At 25.0% G+C, this 20,980-nt stretch overlaps 1 protein-coding gene across 5 annotated transcripts in view; it reads left to right on the top strand.

Moving 5' to 3' along the window:
- Positions 1 to 20,980, top strand: part of LOC136075220 (autophagy-related protein 16-1-like) — a 53,829-nt gene that overhangs the window by 10,785 nt on the left and 22,064 nt on the right. For 4 of the 5 annotated variants that reach the window (XM_065787709.1, XM_065787711.1, XM_065787708.1 and 1 more), the window contains 3 exons: positions 4,875 to 4,941; positions 13,015 to 13,088; positions 13,200 to 13,302. In XM_065787709.1, the coding sequence (XP_065643781.1) occupies positions 4,875 to 4,941; positions 13,015 to 13,088; positions 13,200 to 13,302 (244 nt within the window). The remainder of the gene's footprint in view (positions 1 to 4,874; positions 4,942 to 13,014; positions 13,089 to 13,199; positions 13,303 to 20,980) is intronic. The other variant, XM_065787710.1, reaches the window with a different exon arrangement.

Below are 20,980 nucleotides of genomic sequence, written 5' to 3'. Positions count from 1 at the left end.
TCAATGCTCTAAATATCAATTTTTTTATAAAATTTACTATTTGATATATAAATGTTTGTTGCTTGCATTTAGGAAGATTCACACTTATGCAAGTTTACAGTTATCCATGTATTTGCAAAATCTTTTTAAGTAATTATGCCAGTGATTTCCACTTGCACAAATCTATTGCACTTATGCCACAGGTTTGCATATTAATTGGACTTATGAAATTTGCACTTAATAAAATTTGCCTCCTAATTTTATTATTGAAAATAAAATGAAAAAAATTTTTATAAATATAATCTAAATAGAATTTAACATAACTTTTAATTTTTTTAATAATTGATTTTTTTCAATAGAGCAGTTTAATTTAACTTTAGCCTATACTAAATGTTGATTTATCAACAGTTTGATGCTAAATTTGTTTTATTTATTAAACTAAATTTATCTTAAGAATAGGTATTTAAAAAAAGTTTTTACAACAGTTTTAAGGATTGGAATTTTTTTTTTTTGTATATTATTACTTAATTACAATCAGTAATTTACATTTGCATATATAATATTTGTTTATTATTATATAATATTATTTACATCTGCTATCCATTGAAGTTGCGCTTATTTAGAGGTACTCGCTGGAAAAGTATCAAATAATTGTAATTAGTATAAAAGATTTATATGGTTTGTTTTTTGTATAACCGTACATCTTCAATAGTTCAGTGGTCAAGTGCCTTATCCTCAGTGTCGATTCTGAGGGTTTAAGCCGCTATTTTAAATATATTTAAGCAAAAGATTTTAATTATAATATTCTATATTAAAAATATAGAATTTTTATAAAGAGTTTAATATAAATGAATTTTTTTATTTGAATTTAAATTATGAAAAATCATTAATTTCTTTTAAAGTTAATTTTTTCAGAAAGTTAAAAAAAAAAATTATCAACTTGATTTGTCTTTGCCTTGGTATAACAATAATTTTAATTTGTTATTGTTTGTATAAAAGTTATAATTACATAAATATTAACAAATTTAACCCTTTGTCAAGACAAAATCTATGCATCATTATCCTGTTGCACCACTTGTAGGTTTAGTTGGTTCCCTTTATTTAAATGATTTTAAAAATTTGCATTTTTTGAACAACATTATTTGTTTCTGTCATTGTGACAGATGGAATATCTAAGAAGAATGGATTATCTATCAGTTAAACATTACATTCCATCAAAACCCATTGAGTAAGGTATTAATTTCCTATGATTCTGTTGTTTCATCGCTACAAAAATTTCCAGCAATTTATTTCACATCATCAATTTGGTTTTTTAAATGCATTCAGTTAAATTTCGCATGCACATCATCAATTTGGTTTTTTAAATCCAATCAGTTAATTAAGTCCAATCAGTTGCAATTTTATAATTTAATTTATTAATTTAAGTCCAATCAGTTGAAGGCATTTGAGTATCTGCTCAAATGCCTGCAACTTTAACTGAATGGACCTCTGCCATAAACAAATTAGTATAAGCATCATCTATATTGACTTTAAAAACCATTTGGCTTTGTAACTCATCCTAAGCTGTTCAAATTGCAACATGTTATTAAATATGAACTGTTTAATTGAATAAAAATTTTTAATATTATTACCTAAATCACACCTAAATCAACATTTGTATATATGCACACACTTGGACATTTTATCTAGGTATCTAATCTATGTCATATTGTTTCAGTTTACATTACATTTCTGATTTTTCTTGCGCATTATTATAATTTGTATAGCACAAATATAAAACTTCTGTTTGATAATTTTATGAAGGCGAGGTTCAAATCCAGCGCAAATCTATTTTCACTACATCTTTTTTTTAGATTGTTTTCAGTTTACAATCATAACCATATCTGGTGCTTTGATAATTGGATTTTGATTCTCCAGTGTTCACTAGGGTTTGGTAACTGCTGGAAAGTGCAACTGGTTATCTGGATTTTTTTAGTTTTCTTGAAACCAAAAACGGTTTTATCATTGTAAACTGAAAAAAAAATGATAATAAATAAATAACAAAAACAAATTTTTCTTCAACAAATTTGTTTTTGAAATTTTGACTTCGTATTACTTTAAGTATTATAATTTGTTTAAGTTTTTACATTACACTTATAATTTTTACATTACACTTTTGTAAACAGATCTCATGCATAATATTTAGTTAAAAGTTTTATTTATGAATAGTGAAAAAAAAAAGAGTTTATTGAGTTGCCACAAAATAAGAATAGAAAAGAAAAAAGAGACTTAAAAGAAAATGATCCAAGTTTATTAGATTCAAACTAAATTAATAATGAATAAAAAAAGATGTAAATGTCACTACACATTGATAAAAATTCATGTTTAATAATTAATGAAAAAAATTAAATTTTTTTTTTTAAGTTTTTTATTATAAGAAAAGTTTTCTTTTAGTTTACAGAACTAATTCCATTAGTTCAAATTCCATGACTGTTTATACGGCAATAATAGAAGTTCACTTTTATAATAAAAAACTGGTCTAAAACCAAAAACCGGTTTTAAAACTCGGAAACAGGTTTTACAATTTAAAATAAACGAAAACCTATTTTTTGAAATTTTCCGGTTTTTGCCAAGCCCTAGTGTTCACCTTTTTCTTCAGAAGTTTCATTATTATAAATAAAAAAAGAACTCATAAGCTTGATCAAAGCAGCATGTATATGTTGATTACTCAATTCATCAAAAGCATAAACACTGACGAAAAAAATAATTTTTTATGGAATAGGAATTTAAAATGATTCATTTTGAATTTAAAATATGTTCAAGAAACAAAGTAGAATGTTTATCTGTATGATGTTCTTCATCGACAGTGAGAAAAGCAGGAGAAGAATTTCCAGATTTGGTTTCTTGACTTTAGTATTTTTTAGACACTTAGTCTAATGCGCACACTGTGCAATCGTTGTTAATCTTTCTCAAAATACTGTTAACTCGATTCATTCTTTTTTTTAAAAAAAGAGAATAGTTATTAGTTTCATGTATACTTTTATAAAACTTTTATTTTTAAGTTTTATTTTTTATGTTTTTTTTGTTTTGTTGTTTTGTTTTGACTTTTGTTTACATTTTTTTGTCTTCATACAATTTTATTGTGACAATAAAAAATGGTAATAGCATTAATAATAAGATTGAGATTATTTCTTCTATAAAATTATAAAAAAAATTTTTCTGCCACATATACACATATGGCTCAATATGATTTGCAATATGTAAGCAATTATATATATACAATTTTTTTTTTTTTTTTAAGGATCATCAAGCAACCATATTTTCCTACCAAAACTTGACTATTAACTTTGAAAATATAATGCATATGTTTAGACAAATTATGCTTATGTTTAGACATTGAGTTTATTTCTTCTATAAAATTATAAAAAAATAATAATACAAAATATAAATAAAAAGTATTTTTATTACCATTTTTAGGCAATACTTGTTTTAAATAGGAAAAACTGAGTTACCTTTGTTATCTTTAAACTTAAGAGTGAAAAAAAATTAAAAGCAAAAACACCGTAATAGATGTAAATTAATGTCTTGTTAAATTCGACTTCTGTTATAAATAAAACTGAAAAATGAAACAAATAAAAAAAAAGATATTCTATATGATTGATGTAATTTTAATCATGGTAATACTGAAATTTAAAATTGATACTGAAATTAAATTAAAAAAAATCTCTAATATATAAAAATGTCTAATATATATCTCACAATAGTAACTGATTACTTTAAATTAAAAAAATCTAATCTTATTCCAAACTGTACTCCAGGTAGAATTTTTTTTTTAATTTGCAGTTACAACTTTCTCTTAACTCTATAACTATGAAACTATGAATAAGGCCAATGTTTAGAGAAACATTTTGAGCTAGGTACTACCAGGGATGTGGTGGTGATCAAATTAGAAAATTGTTGCTTACTAGGTGAGAGCTGTTCATACCATTGTAATATTATAAAATTGGCTTGTATGAAAGTTCAAAATAAATTAGATATGTTTATTAAATAAATTTGTTTTAAATGTGAATCTAAATGCAAACCCATGCAATGCTTTAGTATTAGGCTAGTTTGTGTTGTTGGTACAGTTGTGTTGTTGTTACAGTTGCGTTGTTGTTACATAGTTACTTAAATAGTGTGTGATGTTGTTACAGTCAGTTCTTATGATGTTTCTTTCTACCCTTGTTTGCGCTTATATTGCTTTTTTTATATACATTAGGTTTATTGCTATTTTGTTTACATTGAGTTACACTTATGCTATTTGTATTATGTATAATTGTATTTGTAATTATATTTATAGTGTATAATAAAAAAACTAAATTAAATATTAAAAAGTTGTTAGGGTTTTACCAATTTACTAATTTTCTTTTCAATTTTTCAATTTTTTTCTTTTTTCATTTTTGTCCTCTTTCATTTTTTTCTATTTAAAAATTATATATATATATATATATATATATATATATATATATATATATATATATATATATATATATATATATATATATATATATATATATATATATATTGTGTATAATAAAAAAAAAATTTAATAATAAAATATTAAAAATCTGCTAGGTTTCATTGTTTTAGCAATTTACTAATGTATTTTTATTTTTTTTAATTTTTCAATTTTTCATATGCTAAAAAAAACTTTTCAAAAATTCATATATTAAAAAAAACATCAAATTTGAAATCAGCAACTGTACTTTAGTTAAAATTTACATAAAAGTTAAGTCAATAGAAATAGTTTTTCAAATTATTCCTCCAATGTAAATTAAAAATCAACAGTTAATAAATGTAATTTATAATAAAACACTTTTTAATTGTTTTATGATTTTATTTTTCAAAATTTAATTTAATAATGGTTCATTTAACAGTGATAAAGAGTTAAAAATATATAAACTTCAAGTGGAGTTAACAGAATTGCACCGAACAAAAGGAGAGGTTAGGAGAATTTAAGATTTCTTTTTAATTGAGTTTATAAAAGGTTTGAAAATTATTGTACTTTTAAATTTTATTTGAATGCTATGTGTTTTATGAGCTACATTGTTAAAATAAGATATTTCAGAGTAAATTTTAATCTATGCCCAGGTTATAATGAACTCATCATTATTAATAGATTATTACAGTTAAAAAAGGAGTTGTTTTATTTAGACTATATATGGTAAAGGTTACTATCTGCAAATGTAATGTGAAATGAAAAAACTTAATATTAAGATTATTATTAAGAAAATAACTTAATATGTAGCTTAATAAATGTTAATATGTTTTTGAATAATAAGAATAAAAAAAATAATTCCTAAAACATATGGAAAAATCTTAACTAGAGAATAACTGATGTCAATTAAAAAAGTTTTTTGTTGATTTTAAAATTTGTTTACTAATCACAACGCTTTTTTTTTCACATTAAAAAAAAAAAGTCTACCATAACATCTTAAATTGGCTAATGAAAAATCACGACCAATTAAGTTGTAGAAAATGAAGTATACATAGATAAGTTTTTTTTTTTTTTAAATTCACTCATAAAAAAGTAAAATTATCTAAATGGTTTTGTTATTTTTCTGGCTTTTAAAAAAAGTATTGTGGTATTTTTCTATCGTAAGGTATTATTTAAATTTTGTCCCAGAAAGTCTGACCAAGTTGATACCTTATGACAATTTAACTAAATATATAACAGATATTAAAATTATCTTTTTTAGACGAGATGTTATTATCTTTTTTTACTATCATTATTATTTTTTTAATGTTATTTTTCTCTCTTTTAAAACTTTTAACAGCATTTTTTTGTTCAGTGACATTGATTAGCTTTTTTTTATTATTGAAAAAGACATTAAAATTTTAAAAAACAAAACTCACTCTTTGTGTACATTGTAAGTAAAAAAAAAACAGTTAAAAGTGTTTTCATAAAACTATACTTATAAGTGTTTTCTTAAAACGAAGCTTGATGCAATTTTGATATTAGTACCTTGTTGAGTTATTAAATTTGAAAGATTATTTTAGATTGTATAACATCCACATGTTTAACCCTTAAGTGAATCTCTCAAAATTGTTTGTCAAAATAGACAAATAATATTCTGTTTGTACCTTTGTATTTTATGCTTGTACTTGGTTTGCAATCATTACAAGCATTTGTTTTTTTACTTATATCAATTTCTTTCCTATATAACCAGCAATTGTTGTTGCAACTATTTCAGGGTTGATTCAGATAATTCAATTGAGTTCAAATGTAATTTCACTAATTCAATTGGTTTCTTATAATTGTTCTTTAAATCTTCTACCCAAAAAATTCTATTCTCCTTAATTAAAGACCAACATGCTAAAATAATTCCTGAATGTTGAATTTCTAGTAAATTTGCTAATAGTTTCCCACCATTCATCATTCAATATTGAAAAAATCAACACTCTTTAGGATTACTTTTAAGACATGAAGTGAGCACATACCAATATCCTTCATCGATAAGCTCATCTTATAAACATTAGACGCTAGATAATTTATATTGTGTAAGTTGATACCAAAAAGGATGGTTTTTTGTTGTGTGGTATATACATACTAATGACGATCAGTATATGTTCGAATGATAAATATCCTTTCGAATATTGCATAGTTACGATAAGAAAAAAAAATGAAATTGTGACTTTTTGAATTTATTATCAAACAAAATAAGTAAAGTAAAATTGCTTTTTAGAAGATTATTTAATGATGTTATAAGAAGCATAATGAAAGATGATTAGTTTACTTAAGTTATTATATGTTGAATACAGAATGAAGGACTATATCATGGAAGAAGTATAATATCCGCAAAATTTGATTAAAGTAGCGATACCAGATAAGAACTTAATATACGGAAGCAATACCAGACAATAAATTAATTTAAAATAACAATACCAGATAAGAAATTAAATCATTTTAATTAACATTTAATTAAAATAAAATAGCAATACTATTGACATTAAATGATAAAAATGATATCATACAATACCTGAGAATATATTATGCTATATAAGTGAATTATCTACGTTAGAATGGGGAGAAGTGGAATGCAGGAGTCATGCGACATCTTGTTTGGTGCAGTGCATACATTATATAAAAAAGCTATTAAATTTATTTTCAAAATATTTTTTAGTATCCCACTTTTCCCCACTCTCCCCAAAATCTCAGTTGTTATATGAGTTTATCATTTCAAACTAATTATTTATATAAATAAAACACAAGTTCTTGTGATACCAAATGATATTATCCTTATCTTTTGGTATCATGAGAAAGTATCAGTTATGTTGGTATTAAACAATACCAACCTACCTAATTGGCTACCTAATAGTGGTTATGACTCTCTCTTAACTCTATAACTTCAAAACAAGAATTTTGACGAACAAGGGCGCTGCGCAAAGAAACAAGTTAAGCGTGGTACTACCAGATATATTTCTTTTATTGATTGTAAATTAAAACTGAAGTGCCCTTGTCATCTTCACCCACACATGCACCACTACAGTATTGTGCCTGTTTCTGAAGATAAGCTTTATCTAAATTAGTATTATTAATATATTATATCTTTATGCATTAAACCTTTTTCACAAAGTGTTTTAACAGCCTTTATTACATTAGCTTTTATTGCATTAACTCCCTTATGTTTTATTTTATTCAATAAAGAAATTAAAGGTAATGGAAATCATTCAAGTGAAAGCTCATTTTTTTAATTTAAATGTATATCTTAGTAATAAGTCTGATCATATTAGCAGAATATTGTGGTTGACTCTTTGCTTTATAGTTTATTTGACTATTTATTTTATCAGTAAGTTATTTCTAATAAAAGAAGCTATGACTTTTATGATGCAAGATTTTGTAGCATACTCAAGCAAGCTATCTAACAATTAGAACCTTTAGTTAAACGTGAAGGATACATTATTCCTTTTATATTGCTCATCAATTTATATTACATAAACAATGATCGATTTTTATTTAATCAAGGTTTACTTTCCTATCTTCACACTCAATTAAAATGTTTTATATCAGAGTTTTTATTTTTCTAGGTAAAATCCCTACAGCTAAAATTTGCCCCAAATACTTAATAGTTAATACTTAATATAATATTTAAATACTCTACAGCCTCTGCCCCAAATATGCCCCAAACTTTCTATCTTTGATAAAATTATTTTGAATTATAAAATGAATATAAAAAGCCAACACTTTAAAAACTTAAAACATCTTTACTTCCAACAACACTGCAAGCAACCACTATTAGAGTTGGAAGTTACTACAGGAGACAAGGTGAAGTATATAAAGAAAGATAACGGTAAACACATTACTTAAAAGAATGAAAATTATATGAATCAGGAAAACAAGATGAAGGAAACAAATCCCAAAGAACTGATGTTTGAAGAAAAAAAACAAGACAAATAGGAATTTTTGGAGCACTTAGGATCAGTCACAGTAATAGGATGAAACTTAATTGAATAATGGGTAAAACAAGAATGAGTTTTAGTAGATGGAACAAAAGACCCAGGTTCTTTAGAGCAGCACCCATTATAGTATTTATGGAAAAGAGAAAGAGAAATAATATTACCACCATTGTTGAAGGTTGGCTGCAAGAGCAGGTCTAACTATGTTTACAATGTATTTTTACACAAAAAGAGGAAAGACATTATTTGAAGATGCACTCCAGATATGGCAACAGTATTCCTTACAAGGACAGGTTTGAGATTTATGGAGATAAAAAATTGAATCCGGAGTAGGAAAGTGGTGAGTATGTTAAAGAGATACAACTTTAGCAGATGCTGATTTTGCATCTCTTTATCGTGCTAATAGGTTAAGGCAATAATCTTAATCTCCCAGCACAATAAAGAGGTCTTTCTAATGCACAATAAAATCTATCAGTTATTACCATTTACTAATCAGCAGTAGTCTTAAAGATGTGATACACCGTAAGAAGAAATCATATGGAGAAGACCAGCATACTAATTTTTATTAAAGGTTTTAAAAGTGTTGAGAGCAATAGACTTAAACTCTCCACATCCATCTAATGCATAATAAAACCTATGGATTATTGCTGTTAACAAATCAGCAATAAAAGGAGAAGATTGAAATCCATATTGATGATCAGAAAGTTTTGAAAGTAGGTATAACATATGCTGTTTTCCAGTAGCTGGAAAACAAGACTCTGATAAGCACTTGTTAAATAGTTATAATAGTATTGATGGCAGCTGCTGAGAACATTTTTGCAAGTCTATAATAGCTAAGTTGTTTTGACCAGAAGTTGCAGAAGAGTCTAAGCAGGAAATTACTTAAGATGCAGAAGCTAAAACGATGCGAATTGTCAAGCAATTAATCAACCTGTTGGTCAGCTATATCAGGTAGGATGTGATGTGGAAGTTAATGGAATCAAAAGACGAGATAGATCAAAAGGCTCTTAGCAAACAATTCAGCTTTTTCTTTAGGAAAGATAAAAAAATGTGAAACATGCAAGGGAGGTGAATAATAGATTTAACCTTGTTATAGATACTGTTAAAGATTTTCCAGTCACAAGAGTCTAATTTTTGAGATATAAAACGAGATTTCGTGACCTGAGAATAACTATTTGTAGAAAGATTATTCTCAGATATTTTGCAGTTGTTGATAGAATCAGCCTTCCTGAAAGCTACCATAGAGTTCGAGAAACCTGATTACCAGCTGGCCTCAGAACCATAAAACTAAGTTTTAAAGCTGTACTCTCATGAGGAAATAATAGAATTAGTTGCCTAGTCAAAAAACAGAGACACAGGCAAAACCCGTCAAGAAAATCTAGCATTCAACATCCTAAACCATGTATTATAAATACATCTATGCTAGCCTATTAAATAAAGAAGAGATGCGAAGCTGGTCAACTGATAGAATTTGTTTACCCTTTAAGTCTTTGCCTAGAAGGCCTTCTAAAAGACAGTAGCCAGATGCATTTGCCCAAAATGACAGAATAGAAAAGATTTACATTTGCCTAAGATGAGTATTTTTATCGAGACACTATCTGTAGCCTTTACTCAAACAAGAGCCCCAAGACAGGGAGTGTGTTAAGTCAGAGTTTACATCTCCTAGCCTTTGCCATTTTTCCATTATTACTTTCATAACAGTTACTACAAGTTTCATTATTGCTTTTATGAAAAAAGTAATAATGAAACTTTGCCATGGTGATAACAATTTGATGATGAGTTATGTAATTTAATTTTAGTAGTTAACTACTTACAAATAACTTAAGACACTTGTTAATTTTTCATAATATTATATATACATATATATATATATATATATATATATATATATATATATATATATATATATATATATATATATATATATATATATATAATATATATATATAAACATATATATATATAAACATATATATATATATAAACATATATATATATATATATATATATATATATATATATATATATATATATATATATATATATATATATATAAACATATATATATATATATATAAACATATATATATATATATATATATATATATATATATATATATATATATATATATATATAATATATATATATATATATATATATATATGTTTATATATATATATATATATATATATATATATATATATATATATAAACATATATATATATAAACATATATATATATATATATATATATATATATATATATATATATATATATATATATATATATATATATATATATAATATTGAAACTTGTAGTAACTGTTATGAAAGTAATAATGAAACATGGCAAAGGCTAGGAGATGTAAACTCTGACTTAACACACTCCCTGTCTTGGGGCTCTTGTTTGAGTAAAGGCTACAGATAGTGTCTCGATAAAAATACTCATCTTAGGCAAATGTAAATCTTTTCTATTCTGTCATTTTGGGCAAATGCATCTGGCTACTGTCTTTTAGAAGGCCTTCTAGGCAAAGACTTAAAGGGTAAACAAATTCTATCAGTTGACCAGCTTAGGATCTCTTCTTTATTTAATAGGCTAGCATAGATATATTTATATATATGTTTATATATATATATATATTAGGGTGTCCCAAAAAACAACATTTTTGAAAAATATATGCAGAGACCCCCTTAATGTGTTCAATCTAATACAAAAACACTAGATTTAAAATTTTTTTGAATAAAAAATATTATAAGGGGTCCCTCAAGACCCTCGAATATTTAATGAGTCCCTAATATTTTCAAAAAAAAAAATTTTCAGAAATATGTCAACCTGGTACACAAATGAAGCAAAATTATATAAAAATTTCAAAAATAATATACATTTCAAATATAGAATTGTTATTTTTTGTTTTATTACATGAAAAATCACGTTTATTAACAAAAACAAAAAAATGCATTTTTATGACAATTTTGATAAATAAGTTAAAATTTTTCCAAATTAAATATTATTTTTGAAATTTTTATATAATTTTGCTTCATTTGAGTACCAGGTTGACATACTTTTAAAAAACTTTTTTTTTTTTAAATATTCTGCTAGTGTTTTTGTATTAGATAGAACACATTAAGGGGGTCTCTGCATATATTTTTCAAAAATGTTGTTTTTTGGGACACCCTAATATATATATATATATATATATATATATATATATATATATATATATATATATATATATATATATATATATATATATATATATATATATGTATATGTATATTATATTTAAATAAATATACATACATTATATATATATACATATATATATATATATATATATATATATATATATATATATATATATATATGTATATGTATATTATATTTAAATAAATATACATACATTATATATATATATATACATATATATATATAGATATATATATATATATATATAGATCTATAGTTTGTTGGCTTTGGGAAGAGCGGAAGGAAAAAAGTGATTCTTACGCCAACATATACGTCACTTTTAATTACTTTTAACTTTCGTCCAACATTTCCGTGTTGGACGAAAGTAAAAACCATTAATTTAATTACAAATTAATTGTTATATAAAAAAACCACAAAAACGCAAATTTAATTGACCGGAATGTTTTTAAAAACATTCTGAATGTTTTTAAAACATTGTGAATGTTTTTAACAATATAAACAATGTTTTTATTTTTATTTTTTTTAATAAAATGTTTTTATTTTTTTTATTAAAATGTTTTTATTTTTTATTTTTTTTACTGTAAATCATGCGCGGAGTGTTGCTACATCGACTATCTTATAGCCTGACTCGCAAGGGAGTGCTGCTACATCGACTGACAAATAGCCTGACTCGCAAGGGAGTGCTGCTACATCGACTGACAAATAGCCTGACTCGCAAGGGAGTGCTGCTACATCGACTGACAAATAGCCTGACCCGCAAGGGAGTGCTGCTACATCGACTGAGGGTTTGGTTGGGGCAGGCAGTCTATCATTATTAAAAAAAAAAAATTCCGGTCTTGAATTTTAATTTTTACTTTTTGTCAACAAAATATGGAAAAAACTTTCGGACAACATCTAAGGGTTCTATATATATACATATATATATATATATATATATATATATATATATATATATATATATATATATATATATATATATATATATATATATATATATATATATGTATATATATATATATATGTATATATATATATATATGTATATATATATATATATATATATATATATATATATATATATATATATATATATATATATATATATATATATATATATATATATATATATGAAACCGAGATTTTTTCATAATTGTAAAAACAATGAAAATAAATTTTTGAAAAACTTTTTTTTTTTTTTGAAAAAATTTTTGTGTTTTATAATTTTACTGTTTACTGGATTTTCTGTTTCACTGTTCTGACCTTTTTTGATATTATATATATATAATATATATATATATATATATATATATATATATATATATATATATATATATATATATATATATATATATATATATATATTTATACATATATTTATATGTATATTATCTTATGTTAAACATATATTCAGCATGCTCAAAAAATGATTCAACTTACAATCGATTTAAAAGCAAAGGATGAGTCAATTCTACAAAAAGATTCAATGTATGTAACTTTTTGTTTTTGATTTTACTATCTGTTGTTTTACAACTTAATAAAGTTTCTGTATTTTTACATAAATATATTCATAATTAACATAATTATATGCAAAATTAGTATTCGAGAAAATCAAATTCAATTGGATAACATTCTTTCTGAATATGGGAGGCTTAACTCTATTATTGCTGACTTTAAAGGTGCTAACCAGGTTGTTTTTTCAGTAAGCAGTTGTTTTTTTTAGTATAGCAGTTGTTTTTTTTAATATCTTTTTTTATTTATTTTTCTCAATTTAATATCTATTTCTGCGCTTCTGTAGTTTAGATGGATGAAATTTAGTTGTATGTTATTTAAATTTTAGTTGTATGTTATTTAATGTTAATGTATACTGTGAAATTAGTAACATTAATGTTCTACTAAACTAAAAAAAGAAACAATTAGCGCAAAATATCCAATATAAAATAATCTTCATTACAAATTTGTATCTTTCTCGATTTTTACCGATTCATTATAGTTTGTCAACAAGATAAATGGTTTATCTCATACATTTAAGTACTAAATTTGTTTATTATCTCACAAAAAATTGTATTTAATAAGAATAAATAAATTTGTATCATTTAAATAATTTATAAGATTTTCAATGTTTCTAGCATTTGCTTTTTACTGCTTTTTACTGTGGCATTTCGAAATGCTTATTTTTTGTATCAATTTTTAGCATTTTATTTTTTTAAAAACAATTTTTACATTAATAAAACCTTCTCTTAAAGATGATCCACAGACAGCTAGGGATAACTCCTGGGAAACTTGCAATTAATGGATTCTCTACATATTTGAAACTAATGTTAAATTAATGAATTGTTAAGGGATATAATTGTAAATACAGTTTGTCATCAGCGGCTTTCATTACAGTTTGTCATTATGGGCTTTCATTACAGTTTGTCATTAGGGGTTTTCATTAGGGGTTTTGCAGTTGCTTACCTGGTTTCCCTTTAAACTGATTGGGACCACTAGTTTTTCCATCTAAAGAACAAAAATAGTGGTGTGTTTGTTACATGGCGACAGTTTGTATTACATCTTTTTTTTTGTGGGATAACATATTAAGGCAACAGGCATCTGTTTAATGCACATTTTTTTAGTATAAAAAGTATTTTTATGATTATCTTATTTGTAATTTGTATATTATTTGTAATCCTGTGCAAAATTTATCTCTTCTTGTTAAAATCTCTCATGCTTTTATCCCTATCACTCTGTGTAGTTAAGGCGATTTTAAAATATTATAGGGTCTGTATAATATTTTGCTGACTACAACATATTTTCGTTAAATGATCAGGTCTGTGAATTATAAAATGACGAAAAAAATCAAAAGATGAATTTTGCTGTAACATTAAATAAAAAAGTTTGTAGCAAAAAAACCCAGACCAACGATTCTTCTTTTTTTTAAAAAATAAATCTTAAAATCATAATTGCTTGTCCAAATTTGAATAAGATATTATAAGTACTTTAATTTGACTAAGACAAAATAAATATGTTGTTTAAAAATGAAAATGGTAAATTTTGCCATAACATAAAATAAAAACGTTCAAAGTTCAAAAATCCAGACCGAAGATTCTTTTTTTTTTTAAATAAAATCTTTTTAAAATCACCATTGTTTGTCCAAATTTAAATAAGTTTTTAAATAAATACATTGTTTAGGTGAAATTATCTAAATGAACATCATAGTTTAATATGATCTGTTCTAATTGTTTATCTGCAATTTTTCTTAATTATAAGTCAGAATTTTTATATTTTTTGTGAAAGTTAATAGAAATGTTATGTTTTGACAATTATAGTCAATTAATATCAAGCCTTCCAGGGAAGCGTGTTCGGTCGCACGCCTTGTTTTTCCACACTTAAAGTACTTTTCTTTGACAACTTGACGGCAAATAAAGCTATAAAAATCAAGACAGAATAAAACAGCAATACTTGAAGGAAGGAAACAAAGACTATGAAATAGAAAATCTAAATATAATAAGCTAAAAAAAATGGAATATTAAAAAAAAATGATAATTTTGTCAAAAAAATAATATAACTAAATATTTTACTGTTTTTGTTTACTTATTTAAGAGCGTTTATTATTTTCTACTACCAAAATTGATACAATTGAGGAAAAAAGCAGAAAATAAATAACCAAAATGAAAACTTTTTTTGATATGCAATTTTTTTGCGACTTTTTTCATTCAGAATATTAAGGAAATACTTTATTATTTACGCTAGAAACATTGACAAGTTTTAAATTTGTTTTTCAAATGTTTTTGCTATACTGTTTTTATCGATGCACAGGAAAGCGAGAAAACTAAGTCATTATTACTTATATTTAAATATAAAATATTTGGTTGCTTTCAATACCCCCATTGAAATAGTCTGTATTTTTGTTAGATTACCTAAGTTTATTTCCTGATGAACTATTGTTACTAACGATGCTCAAAAAGCTTATAGGCTATTGCATTGTTAATTTACTGAACTTTTTTAACAAAAGTTTTAGGAGCCTATTCAAAACATTTTTTTTAATTTTTAGATTTTTCAAACAGAGCAATCGTTATGTTTGTTACCTCTAGCAATTCGTATTAACATTAAAAATTGGACAATATAAAAGAAATGATTTCAGACATTCATCAAATGCGGTATACATATATATACATACATATATAAAAGGAACCATGTTATTCTTTTATTTAATTTATTCTGCCATTACAAAATTTTTTAATCAAGTAATATACTTTACAAATATATAATATATAAATAAATATATAAATAAACATATAAAAATTTATTTTCTTATATAAGTATTGAGAAAAAACGTCAAATATAGCAAAAACATTTTTAAAAGCAAAAAGATGTCAAAATTAACAAAATTTCTCATAGTTTTAGCGTACATAGCAAATTAGTTTTTAAAATATAATGGACTGGTGAAAATTGTGATTAAATTAAATATCAAAACTTTCAATTGTTGTTAAATTTTTATAAAAGATGTTTTTTTCATCAACTTGTATTAAATCTGGTAGCTAAAAACAACAATCACTCTAAAAAAAAGAATATAAAAGTTGTATAAAAATTTTATAAAAAATTTTTTTTTCATAAATTTTTGTTTTTAATTATTAAGTTTTCTAGTTTATTTAATTAAAATTTACAATTTTGTTTCCTTTTTTTAAAGATTGTTTTTTTTTCTTAGTGGATAAATTTTTCTCTTTGCTGCAAATTATTGAAACACTTTATAAGTTAAAAGATGCGAACTGTCGTGGTTAGTATGTCTTAAAAATTACTTTAAATGTGGACAAACAGGGTGTGCAACCGCAAATGCTTTCCAATGATTAGAGTTAGGAACTATAATAGATAAGACACTTTTTGAAAAAATTTTAATTAAAATTAAGTTAACGCTGTTGAGCAGATTTGATCTAAAGACTCAAAATTGGTGATTTTTAGACTCACAATTAGGGATAGTAAAAAAGTTTTTAAAATTAGATCCAAAAAAGAAAAGTTTCTTTAAACATTATGAATACTTAAACCTTTGAGCACAGTGGGCCAAACAGCTGTTTTCACCGACATTGGTTCATATCTTTTGAACAGGAAGTGCTATGGGGTTGATTAAAGACTTTTTGGAAAGGTTTTTATGTGTAAATTTTGGAAATACTAAAAAATAATTTTGCTGCAGGATATTTAGGTCATAATTTAAAAGAACAAAATATTGAAAATTTTATAAAATTTGCTTTTTTATAGGTTATAGCAAAAATACGCATAGATGTTTATAAATATGTGTGTATATTTTGTAATACAAAGATAACATAGGTACTTCAATGACCAAAATAATAGAAGTTATCAAAAGAAGTCCTAAAATACGTAATTTATTCATTTTAAACATTAATTTTAACAATAATTGTTAACATTTTAAAATGTGTCATCTTCAGATAGAATATGTTTAGAGACATTTTGTTTATGAGAATATTTATCAGAATGTCCTCATTCATACCAAAATTTGCAAAATGATTTTGACTTGTATCTCTTGTCAAAAAAATTTTGATTAGACAATATCCACATTCAGTTAATGGTGTAGGCTAAATTGTCAATTTAGCAGTTTTTTGAAAGTGAAAAATTTTCTTGAACGTCTAGTATGTTAGTCCAGTATCAATCTTAATATTTTGTTATAACTTTTTAACCCTGAATTATAAAGATTTCCCAGAGAACTTTCTTCATTATTCAAAATTAGCGCCTGAGAATGACCAATCAGTTTGAGACGATGGTGTTATTCTGATCCAGGTAAATTTATTTTTGTAACAGGTGAAAACTCGTTAAATAGGAATAAATAAAAGAATAGAATGCACAATAGAAATATACAAATATAGTTATATTGATCCACATAAATTTTTCTTTTTGAGGAAAATACTCAAAGAATTACTGAGAGCACCGATTAGAACTTTTGAAATGTTTCATGATAGGTAATTGTGGAAGCAGGTAATTGTGCAATAATTAAATCCCTGTTTGATTTTTTGTTCAATAGTTCTCTAGCTATCTAACCTGTTGTTGTTGTTCCTCTTTTTCCAATTTCATTAAGGTAAACCCATTTTATACCTGTTTTTTTTTTAATATCTCTGTTTGTAATAAAGACTCTGTTTGCTTCAGAAAGCTATTTAAAGCACTAAAAGGGGACTCAGACCAATCAAAAACAACAGCTTTCACATGTGCAACAGTTTTCATGAAACGGTCAAATATACCCAGTAAAGCATGAAGAACCTACAAAAATATCAGTAATTTCTAAATGTAATAACTTTTAATATCAAGTATGTTCACATATTAAAAATATAGAATAATATGAACACTATTACAAGATACCAATTTACTTGCATTGGCTTTACATCACAGATTGAAATTGGTTTGATGGTTTGTCTGGCCCTTGTGATATAATTGGTTTTTTTTTAAGTAAAGAAACGTCTTCCTGTTCGAGTTGGTTAAATATTTCGTTCATAGTTACATTGTCATGATTGATTACAAAACCATTTTCAGTTCTTTCAATATTCAAACATTGATTTTTTGAGCATGTGCACATGATCACAATATGCACCTCCAACAACACAAGCACAAACTGTTTAAATTGACATTGATTCTATTGGAAACTTATTGAAAGAGTTTTTCTTTAACATACTCTTCAAGAAAGGTTTCCTTTACCAGCCTTGAATTATAAGCCAGCATAGCCCATTATTTTAAGTTGGTTTTTCTTCAGATGCAGATCTTTGCCAGCTATTCTGAACTATTGTTATTTGTGCAAATGTCAATTTATCAGAGCCAATTACCTTAGTAATTACTAGTATACAACCTATTATGTTTGCAGAAATAGTTTTTGATTGTTTATTTTCCTCAGCAATGAAAATTTCAAGTAAATCAAATTCAGTGAGCTTCATTGTTATTAAACTAAAAATATAAATATTTTTGTTGATTCATTGTCTAATAACTATTTAAACAAAATGATTTAAACTTAAAATAATATAATTCAAAATATAAACAAGTAAACATGAAAAGTAAAAATATTATATTATTACTATATACACCACATCATCATACACCACAAAAACATTACTTTACAACATTAATATATATATTATTATATAACAAAACATTAATATATATATATATATATATATATATATATATATATATATATATATATATATATATATATATATATATATATAAATTAATAATATACACCACAAAGCTCTCAGTTTTGATTTTAACTCTTGCAATTTGTTCATTTTAAAACAGATTTCTTTGCTGCAGTATTTTTTTTAATTAATAGTGGTACTAACTAGATTAAATTTAGTCAAAAAAAAAAGTTCAATAAAAAAGAGGGCTAGGGAAGTTGGGGGTGGAGGTATTGGTCAAAAACTGGACTTAATCCTTTTTTTTAATTTCTAGACATTAAATCCCCTTATGAAAATATATACAAAATAATGTAAAACTATTTACATTAAAAATTTTTGTGCTGTAATCTATGATGTTATTATTCACATTTCCATAAACTGCAGTCTAAGATTGTTTCTACATACAATTACCACATTAGCACTGCTTATATAGTGACAGTTTTTCTTATATAATGCCAAAAATGACTTTTATGTATCATTTATATTTATTACATATTTTTTGCAACAAATTTACATTATTCAAATTTGTATACTTCCTGAACAAATTATGCTTATAAATTAATTTTTTTTTTTATGAACTGGAAATTTATTTGGCTTTCAATAACAACTAACTTAAATTTATTTTGGTAACATTGATTTTTAAGCAATGTCCACTGTTTGGCCCACTGTGTTAAAGTCTTTGAAAAATTTTTTTTTTTGCCTATCAGGTCCAAATTTTTTTAATTTATTGACCTAAAATATAGCAGAAAAAATACGTTTGACCCATTGCTTCTATTTATTTTTTTATAAAAAATAGGTTTTAAGTGAAGCTCTAAATTGTTTAATTTTTGTTCTGCCAATAATAAAAACACTATGACCTAAGTGCAAGTACTAAACAAGAAAGAAAAAACAAAAATATGTAAACACTTGTTTTTATTCTAGTTTATTTAATTAAAATTTACAATTTTGTTTAAATAAACTAGAATAAAAATATTGTCTTTGGATACCCTATTTTACATGAAAGTCAGTCTTATAGTGGTTTTATAGTGCAGGTTTTACAATAGTATACAGTTTTTCTTCTACCACCCTGTGTTTTTTTATTACTGTCGACTAGTCAGTCTTTGGTATTATTACTTGGAACTTGTGCAATAAAATGTTTAGTTGAGGTGTTCAATGTGATCGCCCTCCTCTTTCTTCTTGAATGTTACGACATGCTCCAATTAATTGCTCAATGAGGTTTAGTCTGTAGGTTAGGTGTCGAAGTTTGTTTTTACCATTGCGTTCACAAAATTTATTGAACAATATATAACTGTTTACAACTGCAACTTCCAACAACCAGAAAAACATTTTCAACAGGTCCCATATGTTTCGAATAATTTACAATAACAATTGGTTTATCAATGTCTACAATACCTTATTTTGTTCTTTGTTTTGCAACTCCAGTTGTTGAATTATGGAAAGTACTCAGAATCAGAGCCTGTCGCCTGTCCTGCCATGTCAAAACCATAACATTGAAAGAGTGTACATATGAAGAAACTTTGTGCTTCTTTAATTTTAGTTTTTTTATATCTTCAGGTAAGTGTTTTCTATTTTTCATCATTGTCCCTGTAGTTTGTATGTTCATTTTGAAGAGCTCTTGTGCAAGAGGAAAACTAGTATATAATCTGTCAGTAAATAAGTGATAACCACTACCTAAGGCAGCCTCTAAAAGCTCATCACATAAATGCAACACGATTCCACTTGTAAACTGGATCATAGGTCTTGCCAAACTTTCAGTAGTGCAATTACCATAATACAGTTCAAAGAAACTATTATAACCTGTTTTACTATAGGCTTTGTAGGTTTTTGTGGATTTTACATGCAAAATGCAACCCTATCTTATAATCCAGTAGTACTTTCATCAATTGCAATGTTCCGAGAATGAACAAAATTTCTGGAACAGGAACTTTTTGTTTCTGATACAACAGGATGCACGATTCAATTCATTAGATGGATTTGATGGTGGGGGTATGTGCAGCATCCAATGTATCTGAAGAAACCGACTTTTAGAGAAAACTGCTGAAAAATGGCATGTAGTTCAGCCAATCACATTGGACATTGGACCGCAAAGGGTTAAAACAAAAAAAATGATAGTATCTTAGGCTCTTGTTTGGATGTAATACGCTGACAAAATCATGCTAATTCCAAAAAAAGAATTTGAATAGTTTATAAATGGTCTTAACTAATGCGGTGCAATGGGCTTTTCTTTCATTT

Source organism: Hydra vulgaris, chromosome 01 (genome assembly GCF_038396675.1).
Source record: "Hydra vulgaris chromosome 01, alternate assembly HydraT2T_AEP".
Taxonomy (NCBI): Eukaryota; Metazoa; Cnidaria; class Hydrozoa; order Anthoathecata; family Hydridae; genus Hydra; species Hydra vulgaris.
Note: the sequence above shows the minus strand (reverse complement) of the source record. Positions and strands in the feature narration are given on the sequence as shown.